Source organism: Corvus hawaiiensis, chromosome 5, assembly GCF_020740725.1.
Source record: "Corvus hawaiiensis isolate bCorHaw1 chromosome 5, bCorHaw1.pri.cur, whole genome shotgun sequence".
In the NCBI taxonomy this organism is placed as follows: domain Eukaryota; kingdom Metazoa; phylum Chordata; class Aves; order Passeriformes; family Corvidae; genus Corvus; species Corvus hawaiiensis.
Window position 1 is genome coordinate 63,117,153 of NC_063217.1, and position 22,748 is coordinate 63,139,900.

The 22,748-nt window shown below is 37.6% G+C and overlaps 1 protein-coding gene across 11 annotated transcripts in view; it reads left to right on the forward strand.

Moving 5' to 3' along the window:
• The window catches only part of INPP4B (inositol polyphosphate-4-phosphatase type II B), a 315,749-nt gene that overhangs the window by 210,056 nt on the left and 82,945 nt on the right, over window positions 1-22,748 (forward strand). For all 11 annotated transcript variants that reach the window (XM_048303087.1, XM_048303078.1, XM_048303079.1 and 8 more), the window contains 3 exons: window positions 5,870-6,000; window positions 13,305-13,409; window positions 17,771-17,879. In XM_048303087.1, the coding sequence (XP_048159044.1) occupies window positions 5,870-6,000; window positions 13,305-13,409; window positions 17,771-17,879 (345 nt within the window). The remainder of the gene's footprint in view (window positions 1-5,869; window positions 6,001-13,304; window positions 13,410-17,770; window positions 17,880-22,748) is intronic.

Below are 22,748 nucleotides of genomic sequence, written 5' to 3' on the forward strand. Positions count from 1 at the left end.
TAGCACTGACTCGGGTGTAATTTTGGCAGTTCCTGTTGCTTAAGGCATTAGGGCAACTAAAAAAGCTTTGTACAGTTTTATGATGAGAGATCCTCACTCTGTATTTTGAATGATGCATTCTGATTAATAAATTGGGGGAAAAAAGAAAACAGAAACCCAGAAAATGTTTAAATGGTTGAGTAATTGTTCAATTAATAATGCGATTAATCTTGCCACATGTATGACTCCAAGCTGAAAGAAGGAAATAAAGTTTTAAATTTAAACTGTGAAAATAAAAGGGTTTTGCTTATATCATGGAACTGAAGCAATATTGTCTTAAGCTGATTCCACTGTATTCTGGTGAAACAATCAAAACTGTAAAATAACCAAACAAAAAAACCCTAAAGCAATTCCAGATGCTATTTCTAGTTACTAAAATATAATTTAGGATAAAAGTGTAAATTCCACAGATGCCATTCTAAGTATTACTGGATTCAAGACTCTGCAATTGTCTAATACAGGAGAATTATCCTCTGCTATTAAATGAAAATCATGCAATTAACCTCAAATGATCATGCTCTTTGAAGATGTTGAGGTTTTGAAAGATAAATCCAAGTAATGAAATATCCAAGGAAGGGAGAGACATTAGTAGAGAAAGAGTTTAAGGCAAGAATGGAAGGGAAAGGGTCTTAAGGCAGGAAGGAAGAAATGAGTTTAATTTAGCTTATATATTGTCTCCACTTTTGTATAATAAAAAGGAGATGGTGGTGGATAGAAATTAAAAGGAACTTAAAAATTTCACCTCTTAGGAACTGTATAAAATATTATTGAGGCTTTGCAAACCCCAGTCTATTCTCCTCATATGTATACAAAAACAGCCTTTAAAATACTTTTTTATATATTTGTTGGCTTTTTTGGGGTTGGTAGTTTGCTCATGTGTTTCTGGTGTGATTTTTTGTCTGTTTTGTTTGCTTTGTTTGGTTTTTCTTTTTTTTTTCTGTTTATTTGTTTCTAAACAACTGTTCAGGGCATGTAAAAGGTAGGCACACCCTACATTGTAGTTTCTAGTTGCCTGTCAGGTCAGGCTTACCAAAACCTGGAATAATTTTGGAAAATTCTGTAAGACAAAAATGGCAACTGTTTTCAAGAGATTCTGAAAGAAAATTATTAGTAAATAATGAAAAATATGCTTGTGCTTTTGGCTTTTGGTTTTTTTTTTTTTTTTGCTTCCCCAGAAAGGATTAACTCCTCCTTAATAATTATTTGTCTGTTTTGGAAACAATACAGTGAAAATACTATGATTACTTTATTTCTGGAGGGAATGCTATATTGTTTGTCTGGGGTTTATTGGCTATATATCACAGGAGCATATCTTGCAGCAAAGAGAAATGAGAGTAATTTTATCTGCTTCTGTTCTAAAAAAAAAAAAAAAAAAAAAAAAAAAAGATGAAATGGTTATCCATAAACACGTACATGAATTTTAAAGTGAACTTTGTGAGAAAAAATAATTCCTGTACTCCTTTCCTTAGAAAGAAACTTCTAAGCTTCCTTTACTCATGAGTGATTGAGTCATATCCCAAAGCTTATGGTGTATATTTACTCCAAAGCTCCTGTTTGATAAATATTCAGAATTTTTATGCTGTTATGATAGAAGTTTTGCAAATATAATCTCAAGAAATGTCTCATGTTGTTTTGAATCCTGCTAAGCTCTTTGCTTCTGATGTTTTGCGAAAGTAGATTTTAGAAGCTAATTTTGCTTGGCGGAGGTCAAAATAGTTTCATTTTTTAGGTTTTGAATTTGTCATGTTTTCTTCACTGGGAATCGCATCATTGGATTTTTGAAGCTGTATGTATAAAACATTGCTACTTGGTCTTCATACAGTATTTTTGGTTTATGTACTTTTATCTTATATTCTCTTAATTATCTCCTTTTAATTGCACTGATCTTTTCAACTTTATCTTTCAATTTGTCAGGATTTGTGCTGTGTCCTTGATGATGCAAAGGGCTATTTCTGCTGTTCCCTTTTCTGAGACAGAGTAATCAGACTCAAGAAAGTTCTTTGAGGGATTGCCCTCTTTTCACTCCTCTTCCTCATCTTAACATCTTGCTGATGTTTTGCACTATTTTAATTTATTGTCACTGACCACAGGTTTTCACTGTGTATTCCACAATGGTGTCTGGACTGTTGGAGGTAGTTTTGCAAAAACAAGTTCATGGGAAACATGATTTCAATATTGGGACTTCCTTCTAATTTTGCAACATGATGCATACCAGTTGTTCAAAGTGCTCGTTACAGAAATCAGGGTTTGTATTTTAGCATTGAATATGCTTCCTTCAGACTTCTAAGCTGTTGTATCTAAAGTGATGAGCAAGTCATTTTCTGTTACTAGTGTCATTAGAGTGCATGGCACAAAGCAGGAGCTGTTTAAGTAGAAATTACCAACATGAATCATACAGGAAATTCATTGTGCCTCTTTCATGTATTTTTAGTGGTTTACCATAATCACTCACCTAAGGTCTTCTGAAAAATAAAAAAAGCATGAGTTGGTAAATCAAAGGCAGAATACTCATCTGAGCCTTGGGTTCTCAGCCATTTCTTGATAGAAAGACGTAATTAGTCTACCAAAGGAAAGAATGCATGTAAAAACCAGAATGTAACTAAAACAGACTTAAAAATTAGCTAATTAGCTGATATTTAAGGTGGAGAATGAGGAATGGGACAGACTGTTTACATCCACATTCTGGTTAGATACAAACGGAGCAAGATTATGACAAGGCCACCAAGGAATGTAACTGATTAATGAAGGCAGGAGATAGTGGAAGCTAAGACACGTTCTCAGGTGGAGTTTCCATTGGGCAATGACAGAAAAAACTGTCCAGGAAGCAGTTTGAGGAGCTGAACAGCAAGACAAAGACATACAGCTCTAGACAAAGCCTGGATTTCATTCTGTAAAATGAACTTAAGTTGATGGTGAGAGCACAAGATCTGTCACAGTGATGAGAGCAATTATCTGGAAAAGACTTTGAGAGAAGATTTGGAGTGGGGGGGGATAAGATGATAAATAACTCTTTTAACAACACAGAGCTTGCACTAAGCTTCCTGCTCAGTTGACAAGCTATTAAAAATTCCATGGATGCATTGAAAAGTTGGATCAGTAACTGATTTGCCCTCTGTTGAACCAATATCTATTATAAATATTAATTTTTTTACAGCACAATTGTTGTTTGACACAATTACTAGTTTGTGTGTTCCAAAAGTTATTCAATTAAATAAATTATCATAAAAGTATTATTATTAAAATAGATTAAAATTTTCCAAAACCATGAGTATTAGTATGAACTATAAACTTTCAAATATGAAAAATATGTTTTTTCCACTCTCTTTACTTTTGGAAGCGGTCTTTCATGTAATAATAATAAAGCTTGGTATTATGGAGTATTGTTGATGGAGTTTAGATATAGAAAAGACAATTTTTTTTTCATCCATAACTCAGAATTGTATTGAGTCAACAACAGCAGTGACAAATTGTAAAAGAGCACAAGACATAAATCCTATTTAAGTCCTCTGTCTTCTATAATTCCATTAGAAAAAATAATAAAGGTATTAAATGTGCAAGGAGGCTGTTTTCTGAGGAAGTGTCTGTCATATAATCCTGTTGTCTCATGGTTTTGATTTTGCTGTATTTTAAAATGAAAATAAATTCAGAAAATGTAGTCTTCAAAGTTTCCATCCTGCATATGCTCTAGATTGCTATAGCACTGTACTCTTTCTTTAAGCATTGTAGTCTTTTTTTGTGACATATTAGAAGCTGAATTTTTACTTCAGTGATTGGTCCATGTTTCTGAGATGAAACAAATCAAATCTTGTCACCAGTAATGGGGGCAGGATTTGGTATTTCTTGAAAACCTATTAAAGTTAATATTGAGGGATTTGAGTTTCTCCTTCGCATTGCTATTGGTGTCAGTGGAGTTGACTCATAGTCAGCCTGTTAAACAAATTTTTGGGTTTGGTTGGATGTTTTAGTCTGAGATAAAAGGTTTCTATTCCTGCTGTTGTTTAACTTCAGCTTGAGAACAACAGGTCCAGGCATGAGCTTAGATAGAGGCAGGGATATAACTCTTGGATAGAATACTGTATTCCCATATAGAAGAAGCAGTTAAGTTTTGGAAGCCAGCCAGGTCCAAACATGGTTCCTAAAACTATTAAATCGGACACCATAAATATTAAGGGCCAAAATATTATCACTGCAAACAAACAAAATTGCATATCCTAACAAATTTTACACACTTTTCTGAAGAGGAAAGCCCTAAGATTTTAATTTAAGGGACACCTCATGTTAAGGTGCTAAAAAACTGGCAAGGAAAATGGTCATTGAAAATGCTGGTTTCATCCTTTCACGGCAGATTATTCTTATGCTACAACATTGCCAGTTTGTATTGATGGAGAAAAGTTGAATTGGTTCAGCTTCAGGAGCAATTAAATAGCAAAAAGTAATCATGCCATTAGTAAACTCTCAACAAATTCATGTGGTGTAATCTTTGTTTCTGTGCTGATACTCTCAAGGACATGTATAAACAAAATGCTTTAATTCTGCTTCCAGTGCAATCTGTTTGGTTTTGGTTGTCACGTTCACCAAGAGCAGAGTTAGGCCTATAGAGCTTATTCTAACTCTGTTCACACTAATGCAAAGCTAATGATGATGGGGAAAACATCACTGTACCAGTGTGTGGCTGTTCTGTTTAATTTTAAGACTTTTTGACTAATGGTCAGATCTGCTGTTCACATAAGTGAACTCTGTTCCTGTGCTGCAGGCTCATTGGTTTTTCCCTCCCTCTTTCCACCCCTTCTCCCCCTTTTTTTCCTTTTTCTTCAGTAATTTTTCTGTATGCAAGAGCTGTCCTCTGGAAGTCTTTTTGGAGACTTCCAAGAATTGCAGTGAAACAGTCTTCTTGATGCTTCGAGGAAAATGAGGACAACTGGTTGTGTTGCAAAAATGTTCTCCTGCACAGTTCCAGATGTTTGAAGAGTCAAGATGTTTCATTTTCTTTAAAAACAGGTCCCACAAAGTGGGTTTGGGATAGATACAGGAGAAACTTCTTTTGCAAAAGAGAAAACCAAACAGAAAGCCCAGGGAAAGGCACTTGTTTGTGCAGGAAATTAAAATTATCTCTGTTTCACTCAGGTCAGCTCTCAAGAGTGTACAGGAAAACTGATAATTTACTAAAGGATTTCCTTTTGGATTTCCTTTTGGATTTCCAGTGACATATTTGGTTACCATAGCACTGCTGTTTTGACCTGATGAATACTGTAAGGCTGGACACGACTTTTATGGGACCGGTGGTGTGGCTTTTTGGGGTTTTTTTTTGTGTATGTTTTGTTTTGAATGCTGAAGAAATGTGGTGAGGGCTGGTGTGTTGGTGAAGTGACTTTTGTAGAAACACTGCTAGAATTACGTTTATGATGTGTATGAAAGTATCCAAAGAGCAGTGTATCAAAACAACTATATTGAAAGTGTTGGGGAAAAAGCAAACTTTGTATTCTTTCCAATGGTGTTTCATATTTCTTCAGAAAAAGTTTTGGACAGCTCTCTGGAGCCTGGCAGCCTTCTTTCCTCCACAAAAGAAACAGTATTTCAGTTTGTAGGCTACTGCCTTTATACCAAATGAGTCCTGAACACAAAAATTACTGCATTATTCACTGACATTCTTTATTGTGTACTTGTAAAATAGAGATGAAAAGCAGATCTTACAAGCATTCCGAAAACAGATTTTGTTTCGATTAGGATATAGTTCTGATGTTCTGTAACAAACTTGTTTTAGATTAATTTGGATGAATCTTAATGGATTAATGAGTTAATTAGTGCCTTCTCTTCTTGCCTTTTGGTACAGGAATCAAGAACTTAAAGACCTGGGGGAACTTGCTCCTCACTGGGACAACATGCGCAAAAGTGTAATTGCTCACTGTGATCAGATGTTGAGCATGTACCAGGACACTCTTGCAGAGCTTGGGAAGCATACAGGTAGGAATCTGTGATTTTATGGAAGTAGTCTCTTTTCTGGAACAGTTAAGAATTTACTAGATTGTTAGCTACTAAATACTGGCATATTCACCAGGAATGAAACACCTTAAAATCTTAGAATCATAGAATGGCTTGGATTGGAAGGGACCTTAAAGATTATCAAGTTCCAATCCACCTGCCACAGGCAGGCGTACCTTCCTCTAGAACAGGTTGCTCAAACCCCCACCCAGCCTGGCCTTGAACACTTCCAGCAATGGTGCATCCACAGCTTCTCTGGGCAACCTGTTCCAGTGCCTCATGCCCCTCACACTCAAGAATTTCTTCCTAATATCCAATCCAAATCTCCCCACTTTCAGTTTGAATCCACTCCCCCTTGTCCTGTTATTACATGATCTTGTAAATAGTCCCTCTCCAGCTTTCTTGTAAGCGCCCTCCAGGTACTGGAAGGTTGCAATTAGATCAGCCTGAAATCTCTTTTCCAGGTTGAACTACTCCAATTCTCTCATCCTTTCCTCATAGGAGAGGTACTCCATCCCTCTGAGCATCTCTGTGACCTCCTCTAGACTTGCTCCAACAGGTCATGTCCTTCCTGTGCTGCCACCCCAGAGCTGGAGGCAGCCCTGCAGGTGGGGTCTCACCAGAGAGGAGCAGAGGGTCAGAATCCCCTCCCTCCCCTGCTGCCCACAGGGCTTTGGATGAGCCTAGGACACGTTTGGCTTTCTGGGTTGAGTGCCCATGGCTGGGTCATGTCCAACCTCTCCTCCACCAGCACCCCCAAGTACTTTTGGGCAGGGCTGCCCTCAATCTGTTCATCCCCAGCCTATGTTGATACCAGAGGCTGCCCCAACCCAGGTGCAGCACCTTGCACTTGGTCTTGTTAAACCTTATGAGGTTTCCATGCATGTCCTTAGTGTAGTAGTTGTCTTTGCCCACAGTGTGCCAGAAAAGCACAGAATTAATATGGGATGGGCAATGCAAATATATCGTCAGTCTAGAAAGAGCAGTAAGTGCTGCCCTGCTCTTTTTCATGTGGAAATGGTGGTCCTGGACTCCGATATGTGCTGAGAGCTTGTTCCCTCAATATCCAACAGAATCCTGTGGTCAGGGTCTATATGGTACTGCAGTGTCCACATGCCAGTGGAATAAGGCAGCATCAGTGACAAATGTGCAGAAAAGACAACTGATCTTCTCCTCCTGTAGAATTTCTTATTCACAAAAAGATGACGAAAAATCAGCAGAACAAATTATTTCTTTTTTTGTTTGTTTGTTCACAAATCATTCAAGGAACTTACATAATTCTTTTCTGTTTTAGAAGACCAGCAGAATAATTTCCTGAATCATACTGTATTGTCATCAAAGTTTTCTGTTTACAGCAGGACTTTCTGCCTCTTCCTGCCTAGTGTGCCTTCCTCCTCCCCCTCTCCCTGCCCAGTTTATGAGATATTCCATAAGGAAATGGGCACGTGTGCTCTGAATTACCACAAAGGCTGTGTCATTGTTGCTGCTTTCTTGCTGGTGTCAGATTTCTAATACCAGTCCTCACAATCACCATCTCAGAGATGTGTTTTCAATGACCATGCTGCCATTATTGCTTGCAAATGCTGTTTTGCTTTATGCTTTCACCATTAGGTGTTCCCACTGTGGCCTTGCTCCCACAATTTTGTTTATGTAGGCTTAGCAGTGCATGTCAGAGATAAACACTAGAATATTTCTAAGAGAAAGATACATTATGGTTATGAATATTTGTGAAAATAAAGATAGAAATTATGATAGCATCTTGTGAAATACCTGGCAAATATTTATGAAGTATTTGCAGTATTTTCTTCATTACTTCTAGCTTTCTACATATTCCAACCAAAACTTCTTTGTGTGTGTACTGAGAAATGGAGCAATCAGGTTCGTTATACAAATAAAATACATAAGAATAATTTCTTCTTATAGCTAATTGGATGCATTTGCTTTCAGTATAATGAATCTGTTGCATTTATTAGGTGAGACACATCTTTGCCTCCCAAAATAGGCATTAAGACTGTACTTCTATCCTTCAGCTATTATCTTTTAATATAGGACTGAACATGGTATTTCTCATACCAGATTGCTCTGGGATAGTGTTCTTGGTCACAGACAACAGAAATCCTATTTTAGTGTATGAAGGAAAACCACTCTCTAACTAAAAGTAAGCTTTTTGGGAGCAGTTGATCAACTGCTTAAATATTTGTTGGGGGAAAAAAAAAGCTCATGCATTGCACTAAATGTTGTATAATAATTTCCATTTTGTTTGCAAAGTGTCCATGATTATTTGCCGTCATCAGAATACTCCAGTTCCAATTTTGGCAGACTACTGTCTAACCCAGTATGACACTTCATGTGATTCTGTTTTAAATAATATATACATGTATTTTCAGTCTTTGGCTAATTACAACTTGAAAGCACTCCAGAAAGTGTCATAAGCAAGCCAATAAATACAGACAATGAAGAAATCAATGTAATTATTATTACTTGCAGGAAAATATTGAAAGGACTTCCTCTTGAGATTAAAAAACCAGACAATATAATCTACTAAGCATAAACCCTGCAAGACCTGTATTGTGCCAAGTGACTTTATAAAGGGTTGAGAATGTTAAAGGACCTGTCTTAATTGGGTCTTGAGAGAAATGAAGTGGACCTGGGAAACTGAGACTATCCAGGAGGACTGAACCAGCACATATAAAAAAAAGGGACATTTATCAGAAAACAAAGCAACCTAATAATTGTAGCAAATATGAGAAACAATGATGAGGTGTTAATTTGTTCATTTCTTCTCTATAAACAGTACACTTTATAAATTCAAAAAGCAAGATTATAGCCTTTGATAAGAAAAGCAAGCCAGACATATATTTGACTTAATACTGTAGTTGCACAAATAGTTATGTTGGGAGCACATTGCAGATACTGGAAATTCAAGTACTTAGGAAGTAGGAAATGCTAAGATTAGGGATGTGAGGACAATTTTAATTCAGACTTTTCAGGCCAACATATTTCAAATAAAACCCATGCCAAACCCCATTCTGCTTTTCAGTTTAGCCAGTGCAGGTGTCTTTCTTCATCTTAGGATATTGCCTGAATTTGGGTTGAAGTGTTCGGAAGGGCAGATAGCATCTGCAAATAAAATTTCTCCAAAATATTCTTATGTTCCTCCAACACAATCACATTTTGGGTTTTCTGAGTGACACCCACTTCAACTAACCAAACTACTTGTGGAATTTAGTGGAGAAGTGTGGAGATACAGCTAGAAAGAAGTGAGAGACTGACCATCTCGCAACAGAGAAGACCGTTAGGAGACCACTTAATTTCTTTTTGAAATCGAGAGATTGCTGTGGAAGTGTCAGGAGACCACGTGTTAGAGAGCAATTTTGGTTTAGCAGCATATTTACTGAAAATGGAGGTTTGAGAAAATTAAGGCTATTTCAAATTTGAGTTGTTTTGACAAACACTTTTATCCTCAGTAATGTGAGAATTGTAGAGAAAGGAAAGTATTGTTATTGGAAGGAAACATACCAGGAAGATATATAAGAGTTAGGTAACTGTCGTGGTTTGACACTGGCCCAGCACCAGGCAGCCATGAGAGTTGCTCGCTCACCCTTCCCTGCCACAGCTGGGCAGAGGAGAGAAAGAAAAAAAAAAGTTAACAAAGGCTTCGTGACTTGAGATAAGGACCAGGAGGAAACACTTCAAGGGCAAAACAAGCTTAATTTAAACTTAAAAATTGAATTTATTGCTAACAGAATCAGAGGAGGATAATGAGAAGTAAAATAAGCCCGTAAAAAACCACCTTTTCCCCCCAGCCCCTCCCCCCTTCCCACCGACAGTGCAGGGAGACGGGGTATGGGGGTTTCTGGTCAGTTCATCACCGAGATTTCCTTCCGCTGCTCTGGGAGAGGAGTCTTCCCCTGTGAAGCCATGGGGTCCCTCCCACAGGAGACAGTTCTCCATGAACTTCCCTAACGTGGCTCCACTCTCAGGAGCAGCAGCCACACCGCACCTGCTGCGCTGTGGGTCCATCCCAGGAGCACACAGTCCTCCCAAAACTGTTGCACCGCGGCTCTCTCTTTCCATGGGGTGCAAGGACAAGTGCTCCAAGGACAGGTTGTTCCAGCCTGGAAGCAGGGGCCAGCTCTCTCCACCGGGTCTCCCACTGGATCACAGCCTCCTCCAGGCATCCACCCGCTCCGGCACGGGCACCTCCCCCATGGGCTGTGGGTGGATCTCTGCATCCCCCATGGATCCATGGGCTGCAGGGGCACAGCTGCTGCACCATGGGCTGCACCACGGCCTGCAGGGAAATCTCAGCTCCAGTGTCTGGAGCACCTCCTCCCCCTCCTTCTCCACTGACCTTGGTGTCTCCATGTTGTTTCCCTCACATGTTCTCACCTCCTCCTCTTCTCTGACTAGAAGCAAAAACCTGTGACTTCGTTTTGATTTTCTTCTTAAATATGTCATCACAGAGGCGTCACCAACCTCTCTCATTGGCTCAGTTCTGGCCAGCAGAGTGTCCATCTTTCAGAGCCATCGGAGATTGGCTCTGCTGGACATCGTGGAAGTTTCCAGGGGCTTCTCACAGGAGCCATCTCTGTGGCCCCCTGGCTACCAAAAACCAGGCAGTGCAAAACCAGTACAGTAACATAAACCACAACAATTTCAGGTGAATCTAAACCACAGTTTTGGTGATGTTGAGAGAGAGTGGAACTTTGAACATTTGTTTCAGTTTGACCTGAAATCATCCCCAAATGATTTCTCCTACATCCCAATTTACTTTTTTTCTGTTTCAGTCATCAAACTGAAAAATCTATTATTCATTCAGCCCTAGAAGGAGGAAAAAAGACAGTCAAGGCTAAGGCAATTGAATATTGTTCTCAAAAACTGGACACTATCCCTGCCTCTGTCACAAAGTTCCTATGTAGGCAAGTCAGACTTGAGAAGTGTTGTTCTTTTTTTGGAAGCCTGGCACTAAACACAAGTTGTTTTGCAGAAGTGCTTGGTACCTATGGATGCAATTCAGCCCAGTGGGAGCTGTGCTTCCAAAATAGAATGTGACGTTGCATTAAAATGAGTGTTCTGCAGGACAAGTTCCTCCATATCTTATATTGACGCATTGTTCCTTAAATGTTTATTCTCTGACATTAGGATGGGTGAAATTATAACTCAGCCAGCTAAAATTATTTTATAAACATTTGTAAAGCCCTTAGAAGTTGTTAACATGTATATAGTAGACAGGTTTGAGGAAAGTAATAACCTTGACTCTGAGGGAGGTTTGAGCAACATGTTTAAATCCTGAATACATACTAAAATAAAAGTTGGACACAAGATCTTGAATCACTGCTTCTAAAATGAGCAGCAAAGACATTCAATGAACTGGGAAAAGCTGATATATGATATATTATTGAAGCCCATTTCACAGTTCTTCTTCAGGTACATGTCAGATGAAAGTTACATCTATACTCTGGTATTTCCTAGCTTTGAGGAGTTTGATCTTGCAACACTAATAACAAGAACTGTTTCAATTGAGGGAATGTTATTTGGGGGTTTTTTTTGAGTTCTTAAATAAAACTTAGCAAGTTACTTAAAAACAGACTATACTTAATTTTATGGTGTGGATGCTATTGGCAAATGCAGATTGAGATGTTAATTCCGCTGCATGGATCTCATACTTGAGCAAATCTAGTAACTGATAGCAGCTGGGTGTTCCTTATGCAGTAATTTTCTGGCAAGGGATGGAAAGGGATACTTGCTCCACAGATCTTCCCTGAGAAAATGAGTAACACAACTCAGCAATGCTGCATGTGTTGTGCTCCTGCTGGGACAGAAGTGTACTCCTGAGAGCAGTCTCTTCTCCCTCCTACTCTTCTTTCACCTGTGCTTTTAATGTGCAGTCATCTTATGCTCCTCTTATTTAGCCAGTGTTTCCTTGTCCAGGTCCAGTTATCATTCCTTAAGCTTTGAACTTGGTTTCAGCTGAATTCTCAGAAATAATCTCCCCCCTTTCTGTTCTCTTTCCAAACTACTTACAGTCTCCTTCCCTACCCTATTCTCATTTCTTTTCTGATAGTTTGAGTTGCCTTCACTACTTCCCTAATTGTCTGTGTTTTTCAGATGCAGGTTTCACACTGCATCATCAACATCTCCTAATTTCAATCTGCATTCTCAGGTTTCCTGTCTCATCTAAAATTTTGACTCCTGTAAATTGCTTTTCTTCGTACCTTTGTTCTTCATCTGTGTTAAATTATTATTTCAAGTTCCTAAGGTTAGGGAGCAGCCTAAGCAGGCTTGGCTGGTCTGGAGCATCATTGGTGCCCTCTGGCAGAGTAGTTTGTGCTGGGAGTCTCAGTGCTTAGTCCTGCTGGAAACTATGGAAGTTTCAACAGATAAAGGCTATCAAGTCTTGGCTGAGCAAGTAAAAAACAAAGTTAAATATTTCCTTTACCATTTTGTGGGTTTGTTTCAAGAAAAGGCTGAACCTTGACAAAATTTATTTAAAAATTCTATCTGAATGAGATTAATTTTAGTTCTAATAATTAATAGTTGGCAAAATGATAGGGTGCTGAAAAAGTGGCCTAAGTAAATGTTGGGCTGCCTGAGTGAGAAAACAAGATCACATCTCTTTCCTAATCTACACCCTTTCATTTTATACTGATTCTGTATCAAATACCTTCAGGTAAATTATATTTTCATAGTGCTAGACTTTAATTATATTCATTTACACAGCCATAAAGCTACTCATAATCTCATACTTTTGAAATATGCAGGCATATTCATCTTCATTTTGTTTTTCCAAGGCATCATGCCTCCTGTGAACTAATTTATAGCTTTCCTTAAGATAGTTTGTGCTTCTTTATTTGAGCTTTCTAGGAAGAATGCATAGCCCACTCAATATAAGACTTTTCTTTGAAGAAAAAAATGTTACTTGGAAAAATGCAGTGCCATCATAGCTCTGTACCGTTGTGATTTTAGCATAGAATAAACATAATGCACATTAACTGCTACATTGTCTCCAGCAGACTGTAGACTGATTTCAGAGAGCAGGGAAAAGTATCTATCTCCTAGGATAAAAAATTAGATTGTTCTGTGAATTAAAAGGTGGTTTGTTGCTTCCAGTATGGATACATGCTGAGACTCAGTTAGTGAACATTTCATCTCATAATATACAATTACACATTAAAAGTAAATTAAAGATGACTCCTGACATACAAGTATCATCCTCACTTTAAAAGGAAGATAGAAACATCTGGATGCTTAAGGCAATGATTCTTTAAACTTTTGTTTTTCAGGTTCTTCCTTCAAGTCAAGCTGTAGCAAAGGAGAAAAAACACTAGAATTCATCCCAATAAATCTTCATCTGCAAAGAATGCATGTGCATAGTCCTCGATTGAAAGGTAAAAAAATTCCCCAAGTATGACAAAGTATGTTTTGAAATACAGTTACACTGAAATTTAGAAATCAGGTCCGAAGTTAAAGCTGTGCAAGGGATTTCTCTGATTTCTCTGCCTCATCTTCTGATGCCACAAGTTGTGGACATTGACTGCAGATCTTGGAAAACTAAGGGGTGATTAACTAAATTTCTTCTAAGTTCCTTTCTAAAAATAGATTCCAGGGATGTGCTCATTTTGTTCCTATGACATTTCAAGCAAATAAGTAAATGCAGAATATATGCTCACTGAAATGTATTGGTAAGCTATGCATGGTTAAAAATATTCTGTTGTAGCAGTGCAGAACTGTCATGATTTGTAGTGACATGCTGCTCAATGCTCATTTAGATTCACGTCCTTCTTGGGCACCCACTTAATTTTTCATTGTGATCCATAATGCTGTAAAAGCCAGACTTAACACACTCTCATTTTAAGGTGGCTTTTCTTCCCTCCCTGCTGCCAGTTTGCCACCAGAGATAGTGATAGAGCACAGTCCAGTACTTCTCCTTCCAGAGATTGCTGGGATGAGCTCACCAGCCTAGGTGATGTGAGGTACATGGTTCCATTAAGGACAGTATTACTTCTAAACTTAATTTATCCTATTTCTTAGGAAGTTGTAATGAGCCCAGCGCTGCTTGTTTCTAAATCAGCTTATGCAGTGCTACCCTGTCATGCCCACCTACCCCACGTAAGCATTTGCTCAGTGTTAAGTGAAAATACCTCACTGATTATGCTGAAAATACTGCAAACTTCCAACATCTCCTGGAAAGGGGGGATAACTTTCTGTAACATCTTCTGTGGTTCTTTTTAATACAGAATTCTGTTGCTGCTGCTTGCACATGATTTTAGCAGCTTCCTTTACAGATCAAAGATTATACTGATACATATATATGACCAAATCATAGCACAGTGAATAATTTGTTGATAAATTGAGATCTGTTAAATTTGCTGTCACTGCAAACACAGAAATTACACTCTGTAAGGTTTTTGCCTAATTAATACACTCTGCATCTAAGATTGTAAAACAGTAAGTACAAACAGTGGTCATAGGAGTTTTATACTGTGTGAGGCTGATGTCCATCCAGTTCTAAGCTGGAACACAGGGACTTCCAATTATCTGTTAGGTACTGGTTGGTTCAATATTTTATTACTTTTACTAAAAACCGGTGCTTCCAAACATTTCAACAAGATGGGGACTTATAGTGACATAATGTAACAACACAGATTTCAATTTAATGGTTTGAAGTTAATTAATTAACTCGAAAGTATTTTTAGGTTTGTAATGGTGGCCAGAAAAAGTGGAATGAAATATGTCACTTACTTAAGCACCCACAACTTCTACAGTACTTGAGTTTTGTTTTGGTTTTTTTATGAATTTTCTCCTTTCTTCTCCAAAACCATTGTGCTTGGGGCACATGGTTAATCCATAATCAAAAAGGGTGCAGAAAGAGATAAATGTTAGAATTTTTCTAGTTGTCTTCTAAATTTGGAGCTTTAAATTATAAACCTCTGCCTCTGTTATTTATCTAATGTTCACTGTGTCTTGTATTAGATATACACAGTCTGAACAGTTTCTAGCAATTACTAATCAATCTGGAGTAGGCAGCACTTTGATTGTAAGCTGATCTTTTTCATCTCATGCTTTGCTTGGCAAAGGACATCTGGAATATAACCAGGAGAATGACCTTGGAAGGGAGAGAATAAAAATTCATAGAGGTGACATTTAAACAAGCTAATGAGCCATAGAGGTGTCATTAACCCTTACACTACTGGATATCTTAATTTTGGGAATGCAAGATAGGTTTTAATCCCACCTATTGTATATGCACATTGGTGTGTGGGTTTTTTGTGTTTGACATGTACAATAACAGGTTTACTTTTACTGAACTTTGATTTGGGTTGTTACTGGGTACTGTCATGGAAGAGAAAGTACCTGTGCGCTTGAACTTTCAGTAGGAAATCTTTGAGAAAAATACGATTTCCCAATGGGTCAAGTGTATCCCTATCCATTTGATAAACACCACATTGTGGTCTCTTCCTCATAGTAGAGAGCTTAAATTTATATATTGACAAAGCTTTGCTTTTGTCCCTGCTTATACAATGTATTCTTGTTTTAAATAGATTTTAAATAGATTTAAATGTTTAGATTAGATGTTTTTAAATAGATTTGGTCAACTGATTTTTGTTTTGCATCTGGCCAGTTTGAGACACTGACTGCCTCCTGTGGAGGTGGGCAGGTTGATTCAAAATTGGGATTGAGCTGTTCTTGACAATAAGATACAGCTCCTGTGGCGCTTTGCTGCATTTTGAGCTCTGTCTTCATTGCAGAGGGGTGCTAGCAGTAGCCTCCTCTTGCTTGATGGTTATGAGTTACTGGAGCACTTCTGTAGCAGGGCACTGATGCTGACACTGCATGTCCTTCACAAGGAGCTTCACTGACGTGTAAGTAGAGCACATCACAAGGCATTCCTCCCAAGCCTTGCTGCACTGTGCTCTGGGAAGTGGGAGTGAGATTGTCCTGTGCCCATCACCAGGCATGGATGCTCCTCATCCTTTGCCATCCTCACTCTCCCATGTAGGTTGTGTCAGGCAGGTGTTCAGCTGTGCTGGGTGGGTTTCTGTCTCAGACAGCTGCTCCTCGACCATGCTGAGAAGAGGCCACAGGCTGAATGAAAGCTTCCTTCTGGACAAATCCTCCCCTCCCAAAGTAACTATAAACAGGGTCATGTTTATTTTTAAAACAGTCAGAACCAGGGTTTAGTCTTTTAAATGTTTTCCTGTCATTTCATGAGTTACCTCTAAACATATTCAGAACCCTTATGAGTTCATCTCTTATCTTGATTTCAAGCCACTGCTGTTTTAAGCAACAGAACTCCTTACTGTCAAATACCAATGGAGCTCTAATAGCCAAAGAATATGTATTATGGATAAATCTCAATTAAGGCCTGAAAGAATGGGCTATTTAAGAATCTTGAAGATCACCTTAGGCTAATGAAATTATGTCACTTCTCCTTTTAAGTGGAAATTGAAGAGTCACCAACTCATTAGAACTCAAATCAATTTGAGCAAATATGTTCTGAGATTCAGCTCGGGAAGTAAAGCATAGTTCATTAACTGTGAATCATTTGTACAGTGTTCTTGCTTCTAGGGATATTTATCATCAGAATGCAAGACAAGATCTATTTTAAGAGAGGACTAGATTTTAATTTACATGGGAGACTTCCTTGATGAATAAAACAGTTCACAAAAAACATCCTGTAATGTTTCCTTTAGAAATACATTTTAGGAATGAGGCATTCTCAACTGTATTTTTATACCTCCAGTAAGTTTCAGTACAAAACAGGTACTACTTAGTGTAAATGTAAATTTAAACTTTGAAGAAATAATTATTGTGGTGTGGGATGTAATTAAATCTTCATCTCTGTACTGACAATCAATCACAAGCTCTTTTAAAAATGATGTTTTATCTCCAGTTCTGTAAGTACATATCCACACAAAAAGTTCATCCCCTATGCCATAAGACATTAAGTATATACAGAAAGAGACAAGAGTTTGTTGTCTCAGCAAGAATTTCAGTAGCATAGTTTATTTCCTATTCTGGTAGCTTCTCAGCTGAGAACAACTGACTTTGTGTTCATAAACATATATAAAAATTTAGTGTATATCATAGAGCAGGGCTCTCCAATTTAGCATTAAACACCATTATAACTGAAAGTACATTAGCATTACATCTAAACAAATTCAAACTAGAAAAGAGGTAGGGATTTTTACTAGTCTGATTGACTTCTCTGGGAATGCAGTGAATTCATTGTCACTTGCAATCTTTAAATCAAGATTAGATGCCTAAATAAAGAGATGCCATCATTCAACCAAGAGGCATAAGCTTGATGCAGGAATCATTAGCTGTAATTCTGTAGCCTCTATTATTCAGTCAGACTGTTCCATCATAATGGTCTCTTTTGATTCTAAAATGCTGGAATCTGTGCATCTCAACATGACTACAAGTTAAAAAATGAAAGGGGCAATAAAGTGAAATACACAATGGGCCAATTTACTTGGCAGTTTTGTAAACTGCAGAGCTGGAATATTGTTCTACACTGTGGCACATAATTTAGATGTAGCCATAAATCAGATGAACTTTTTAAAGTGTGCAGGTGGCTGTATGGAAAGATTGATTAGCTCTTCGGCCTTCTTGGGACATGGATTATCAATTATTCCCTGGAAATGATAAAGACTTGTCCTTACTTTTTGTAGAGTAGATATCACAGTGTTGCCATGACTTGGGAATAGGAGCATTCAAATATCTGTGTTTGTCTATTCCCTTCCAGATGCTCTGTATGATGTCATCACCGTGGGAGCCCCAGCAGCACATTTCCAAGGATTTAAGAATGGTGGTCTCCGGAAACTGCTGAGTAAATTTGAGGCAGAAAGACGAAAGTAAGTATTCTTTCTGGTAGCTACGAAAATACCATTAGAGTTGCATTAAAATGCTGTGAGCTCATGGAATACCAAAACAGTTTATCCTGCTGAATGCATGGAATATTAAAATCTAGTAGGATTGGACACTGCATTTATAAAATATTTCCTTTATCTTCCCTGCTTTGCTGAAAATTGAAGCACGGTCTACTTTAAGATTAATTTTAAATAAAGGAAATGGCCTCAAGCTGTGCCAGGGGATGTTCAGGTTGGGGATCAGGAAGGATTTCTTTATGGAAAGTGTTGTTCTGCATTGGAACAGGCTTCCCAGGGAAGTGGTGGAGTCATCATCCCTGGAAGTGTTCAAGAAACGACAGGACTTGGCACTCAGTGCTATGGTTTAGTTGATATGGTGGTTGTTCTGTCAAAGGTTGGACTCAATGATCTTGGAGGTCTTTTGCAACCTTAATGGTTCAAAATTGTGAATTTTTTCCTCGTATTTCAGGAAGCTGGAGGTATATCAGTGCTTGAAAACCTGCTGTTCAGAATGAGGTATCTCTTTGGCAATTGTTGTGCTAAGAGGAATGTAGCTGTAGAGAATTTTTAAATACAGAAACTGTAGCTTAAGGTAGTAACTTTATTTCTGACAGTCCTATGTGTATGCTAACAGTAAAATACATTTAGTACACCTGTGAAACAGCAAACTACTCTTATGCTTCAGAAAGCCAAAATAAGGCTAATCAAAAGTAAAGGTTTCAGTTTATTGTGGAACTCAAATGCTTTATTAACTGTTGAACATGCACAAAAGTGTTAGTTACATCTTTTCCTAAGAATTGGATGTGTTTGTGTTTGTTGCTATGGCTGTTAAGATTTTCAAGCAGGTGCAGCTGTCACTGGCAGCGCCTGTAGTTGTGACTGCTCAGTGCTTCAACTGATGGTGCTAACCCCGGTGTTACACCATTCCAAAGAGAATTCAGGAAGGAAGTACTCTGATCTAAATTATCATGATGCTCCACAGAAAATTAATTCCATTATATTCAATGCTCAAAAAAGTTTCATAGATACAATATCATAAAGAATAAAAGGAAAATTATAAAAATGTGCTGTTGACTTCTACACTGAATAGGAGTTGGCATCAATATTAAAACCAAACAAAACCCAACAAATCTATTTGCTTTGAAAGCTGTATTATTGAGGGGGTTTTGCCTGCACTACACAATTTAAAAACTCTGTTAAATCTTTAAAAATCTTTTCTTTCCCTGACCACCTCTGATTCTGAAACCTGCCAATGAAACATGTACATCATTGATCATGTAAGACACATCAATGAACTTTGTGTTAATATTCTGCTGTCAGCAGACTGGCATGAGCAGCCTTATCCCCATCATATGGAGGCCTACGAAGTACATGTTTTCTGCTGAAGAAAATGTCTAAACACATTTCTTAAAGTATCTGCTCCTTTAGTGTCTTTGCAATAGTGGTTTGTGGGTTTTTATTATAATAATTTATTACTGAATTCATAGGATATAAATCATATAATAGACATAATCTTATAAAGTCATATGATACAAAGAACATTACAGTTCTCACAGTACTCAGCTTTCAGAAAATGAACCATTTCTCACTAGCTCAGTCCTGCAGCATATACTTGCTGGCAGAGTGTGACTTCCTGAGATGGAGGATAGCGGTGAGGTAAATTATTCTCTGTGATTTCTCTTCATTGGAGAAAAGGAAAAATGTCTTATAGGGAAGAGAACTACTTCCTGGAAGAGCACACATTGCAGTATCTCATAGGCATCACTAGACAATGCCCTTGTTTCTTAGTTGCTGGTAACAGGGGAGAGGAGGTGATGGGCGAGAGCTTTGTGCAGGTTCACAAAGGCATTTCAGGCCTATTTCAAGAGCCTGCACATCACCTTACACTTGTCCTGCTGCTTAGATTTTCCTGCATCCCTGAGAAACACCTGTGTTTTGGCACTTTTTAAGGACAGGGTACAAGAAGTTTACTCTGACAGTTTCCTTTGTGTTTCTGGGTTCTCTTGGAAAAGCAAAAGTCTGTCTTCAGCATCATGTAACTAGAGCTGTGTTACTATCCTGTCAGACTCTTCCTTACAAAAGAACCTGAGTCAGGCTAGCAAACTTAAGTTCAAGCACTGGAAACAGTGCACTACAATTTTCAGCTAATCACTTGGCAGGCTGGGGAAATGATTACTTAGTGTATGAATTCCCACAAAGCAGAAAGGAGGAAGCCTCCAAAATTCATCTTTCCTGCTATCTTTGAGGGCAGCTCAGAGAAAACTCCATGTTTTGGTTTTTCAGCTTCAACTATAAGAACTTGTGGGAGTTGAAAGACAGAAGCAAGCAAGCAAGCTCTCAATACAATCTCATTTATTGAATGTTCAGGAGGGTGACTGCTTTAAATGAGTACATGAAAGGACCATTCTCAATCTTACAATGGAGAAATGTATTTCAATGTGGTGACAACAGTGTTATTTTGCATGCACCTGTTTGTTTCGCTGCATAAAGATATTTTGAGGATGCATAGTGTCCCCAGGGGCACCTTTTGCAATTTAAATTTTCTTTCTTACAATGGGGACAGATTTTCTGAAGATTTGGTTGAAGGAAGAAGTGACACCTTGAGATATCAGTCAGAATATAGAATGAACAGAAAAAAAAAATGCAGATTCAGCAGCCGTTTCCTCTAGGCTAACTGAGCTGAAGACCTAGAGCAAGATTGGGAAGAGATTAGTTCTCAAGCCAGTCCTGGTAGCTTTCAAGATGTGACACAATGCCTTGCATGTCTTTGACCTTCAGTCTGATTATTAGAACAGTTTATCAAAATATTCAGCAGTGTCAGCATATCTCAAAATATTTCTTGCTCAATCTTAGACTTTTGGAATTAACAGACAAGAGTAACTGTTATCTGGTAGCATTTGCAGTTGCCAAACAAAAACGAGACTGAGACATAAGTTTTGTGAAAGTTTATCAAACAGAAGAATGGGGAAAATGTGTATCTGAAGATAGTTCTGGCATGCTTTCTGTTACACAGAATATGCATCTTTGTGCAGACACAAAGGGAACTGTATAATAGTATTTATAAAAAATGCAGTTTTTGCAATTCTTCTCTCATTTATTGCCCTCAATAAGGTCATATTAAATTTTAAAAAGGCCTATTTTAAAAAAAAAAAAGATCTGAAATAAGAGCAAGAAAAGCTTTTCTTTCAGGTGAAAAATATAGTACTTTCTGGTATGTGATCTGAAGTCCCTTCCATTGCTTTATAACCCATTCACATACTATTCTTTATCTGTACCAAAAAGACAGATCAAAGGCCCTTCCACTATAAACATCAATCAGGTATGCTTATGAGGCATGGGTCAAGTATGTCTGTCCCTTTAGTAGTGAGTAGTGAATTTCATAGGACCAAGTAAGAACAACTGATACTTTTTAAAAATTTTGTTTAGGCATGACAGCATTTACACTAAAATAATTGAAATATGGTGATTAAAGTATATATATATATATATATATATATATATTATATATATTATATATATATAAATAATTGCAGAATATTAATTACTTGTGTATGATATACATTTATTTTAGAATATTTTTCATTATACTGTATTGGTATGTTCTTTTTATTTTTTCCTTTCCTATTTCTGTATGAAAGAGAAAGTCAGCCAGCTGTTCAGATGCAGTCTTTTTTTGGCTTGATCGTACAGATTATTTCTCCTTCCAGCAAATGGAAGGGCTTGTCTTCTCATCAGTCTAGATGGCACAGCAAATTATTGTTTTTAGAGCTCAGTTGTGCAGAAACATTTAAATCAGACATTCTCTAAGTTTTATCCATATAATGCCTCACTGCTTGAAATGTTCATAAATCACTTTTGAGATACACAAAGGACTTTTTTTCTTATTTAAAATCTAATTTAATCCTCTCTGTTTTAACCAAAACACATAGGCTTATGATTGCAAGTTTTTTAATGCCCCAGTTCTAACCATCAAGAAAAAGAGGTGTCCCACAAGTTGCATTGGGTGCTGTGATTCACTGTGGTTTAATTTCCAGCAAGCTGTTTGGAAATTATTCTGTTTTAAATTTGCAAAAGCTTAAAACTGGAACACTACTGAAAAGGATTTTCTGTTGGGCTTTTTTCCCCCACAAAGCTATAATAATTTAAGTTGGGCTTGAACAGTCTAAAAGGACTATTTCTGTTTGAGGCCTAGATTTCTAGCAAAGATATGAAGTGTGCGCCTTCACTAATGTACCTGTTTGGTGACCAGAGATGTTATTAATGCTGCAATATTCTGTGTTCCTATTGCCTGAATTTTATAGCCTTCAACCCATTTCCATTCTCTGAGGAACCTGAAATGGTACCATTTCACAGTAAGTCCCAGAGATGTTGAAATAATAAGGATCTATGTTTGATCTAATTGTAACCTTTATTCTCAAAGGGAATGTCTGTCATGCCTAACACTTTTCACAGAGATGTTATTCTTTGCTCACTTTCCCCTATTTTTTGCATGTATATGTGTGAGAGATTGGACTTCATGGAGTTAGGAATGAAGAAAAATAGAGGAGCTGTAGGAAAAGTTCTGTGCATACACCCTTAGCCATTGCCTCAAGATAAGGATTTGTGGACATTTGATCATCATAGACAGAACTAATAGCATCATTTCATTTTCCTCATATTCAAAGTTAGAACTTCCAAGGTGGCAAGGGAAACTTAAGAAATAAAAAAACAAAGTAATTCAAACTTCTAGTGTCTCTCAGGCCTGTTTTCGTAACCTCAGCTCTGATCATCTGGTTTAGGTTTTTTTCTGAGACCATGAATTATCCAGAGTTTTTTATGTAGCAATTTATTTTTGATCATAAGTTCCCACTTTAG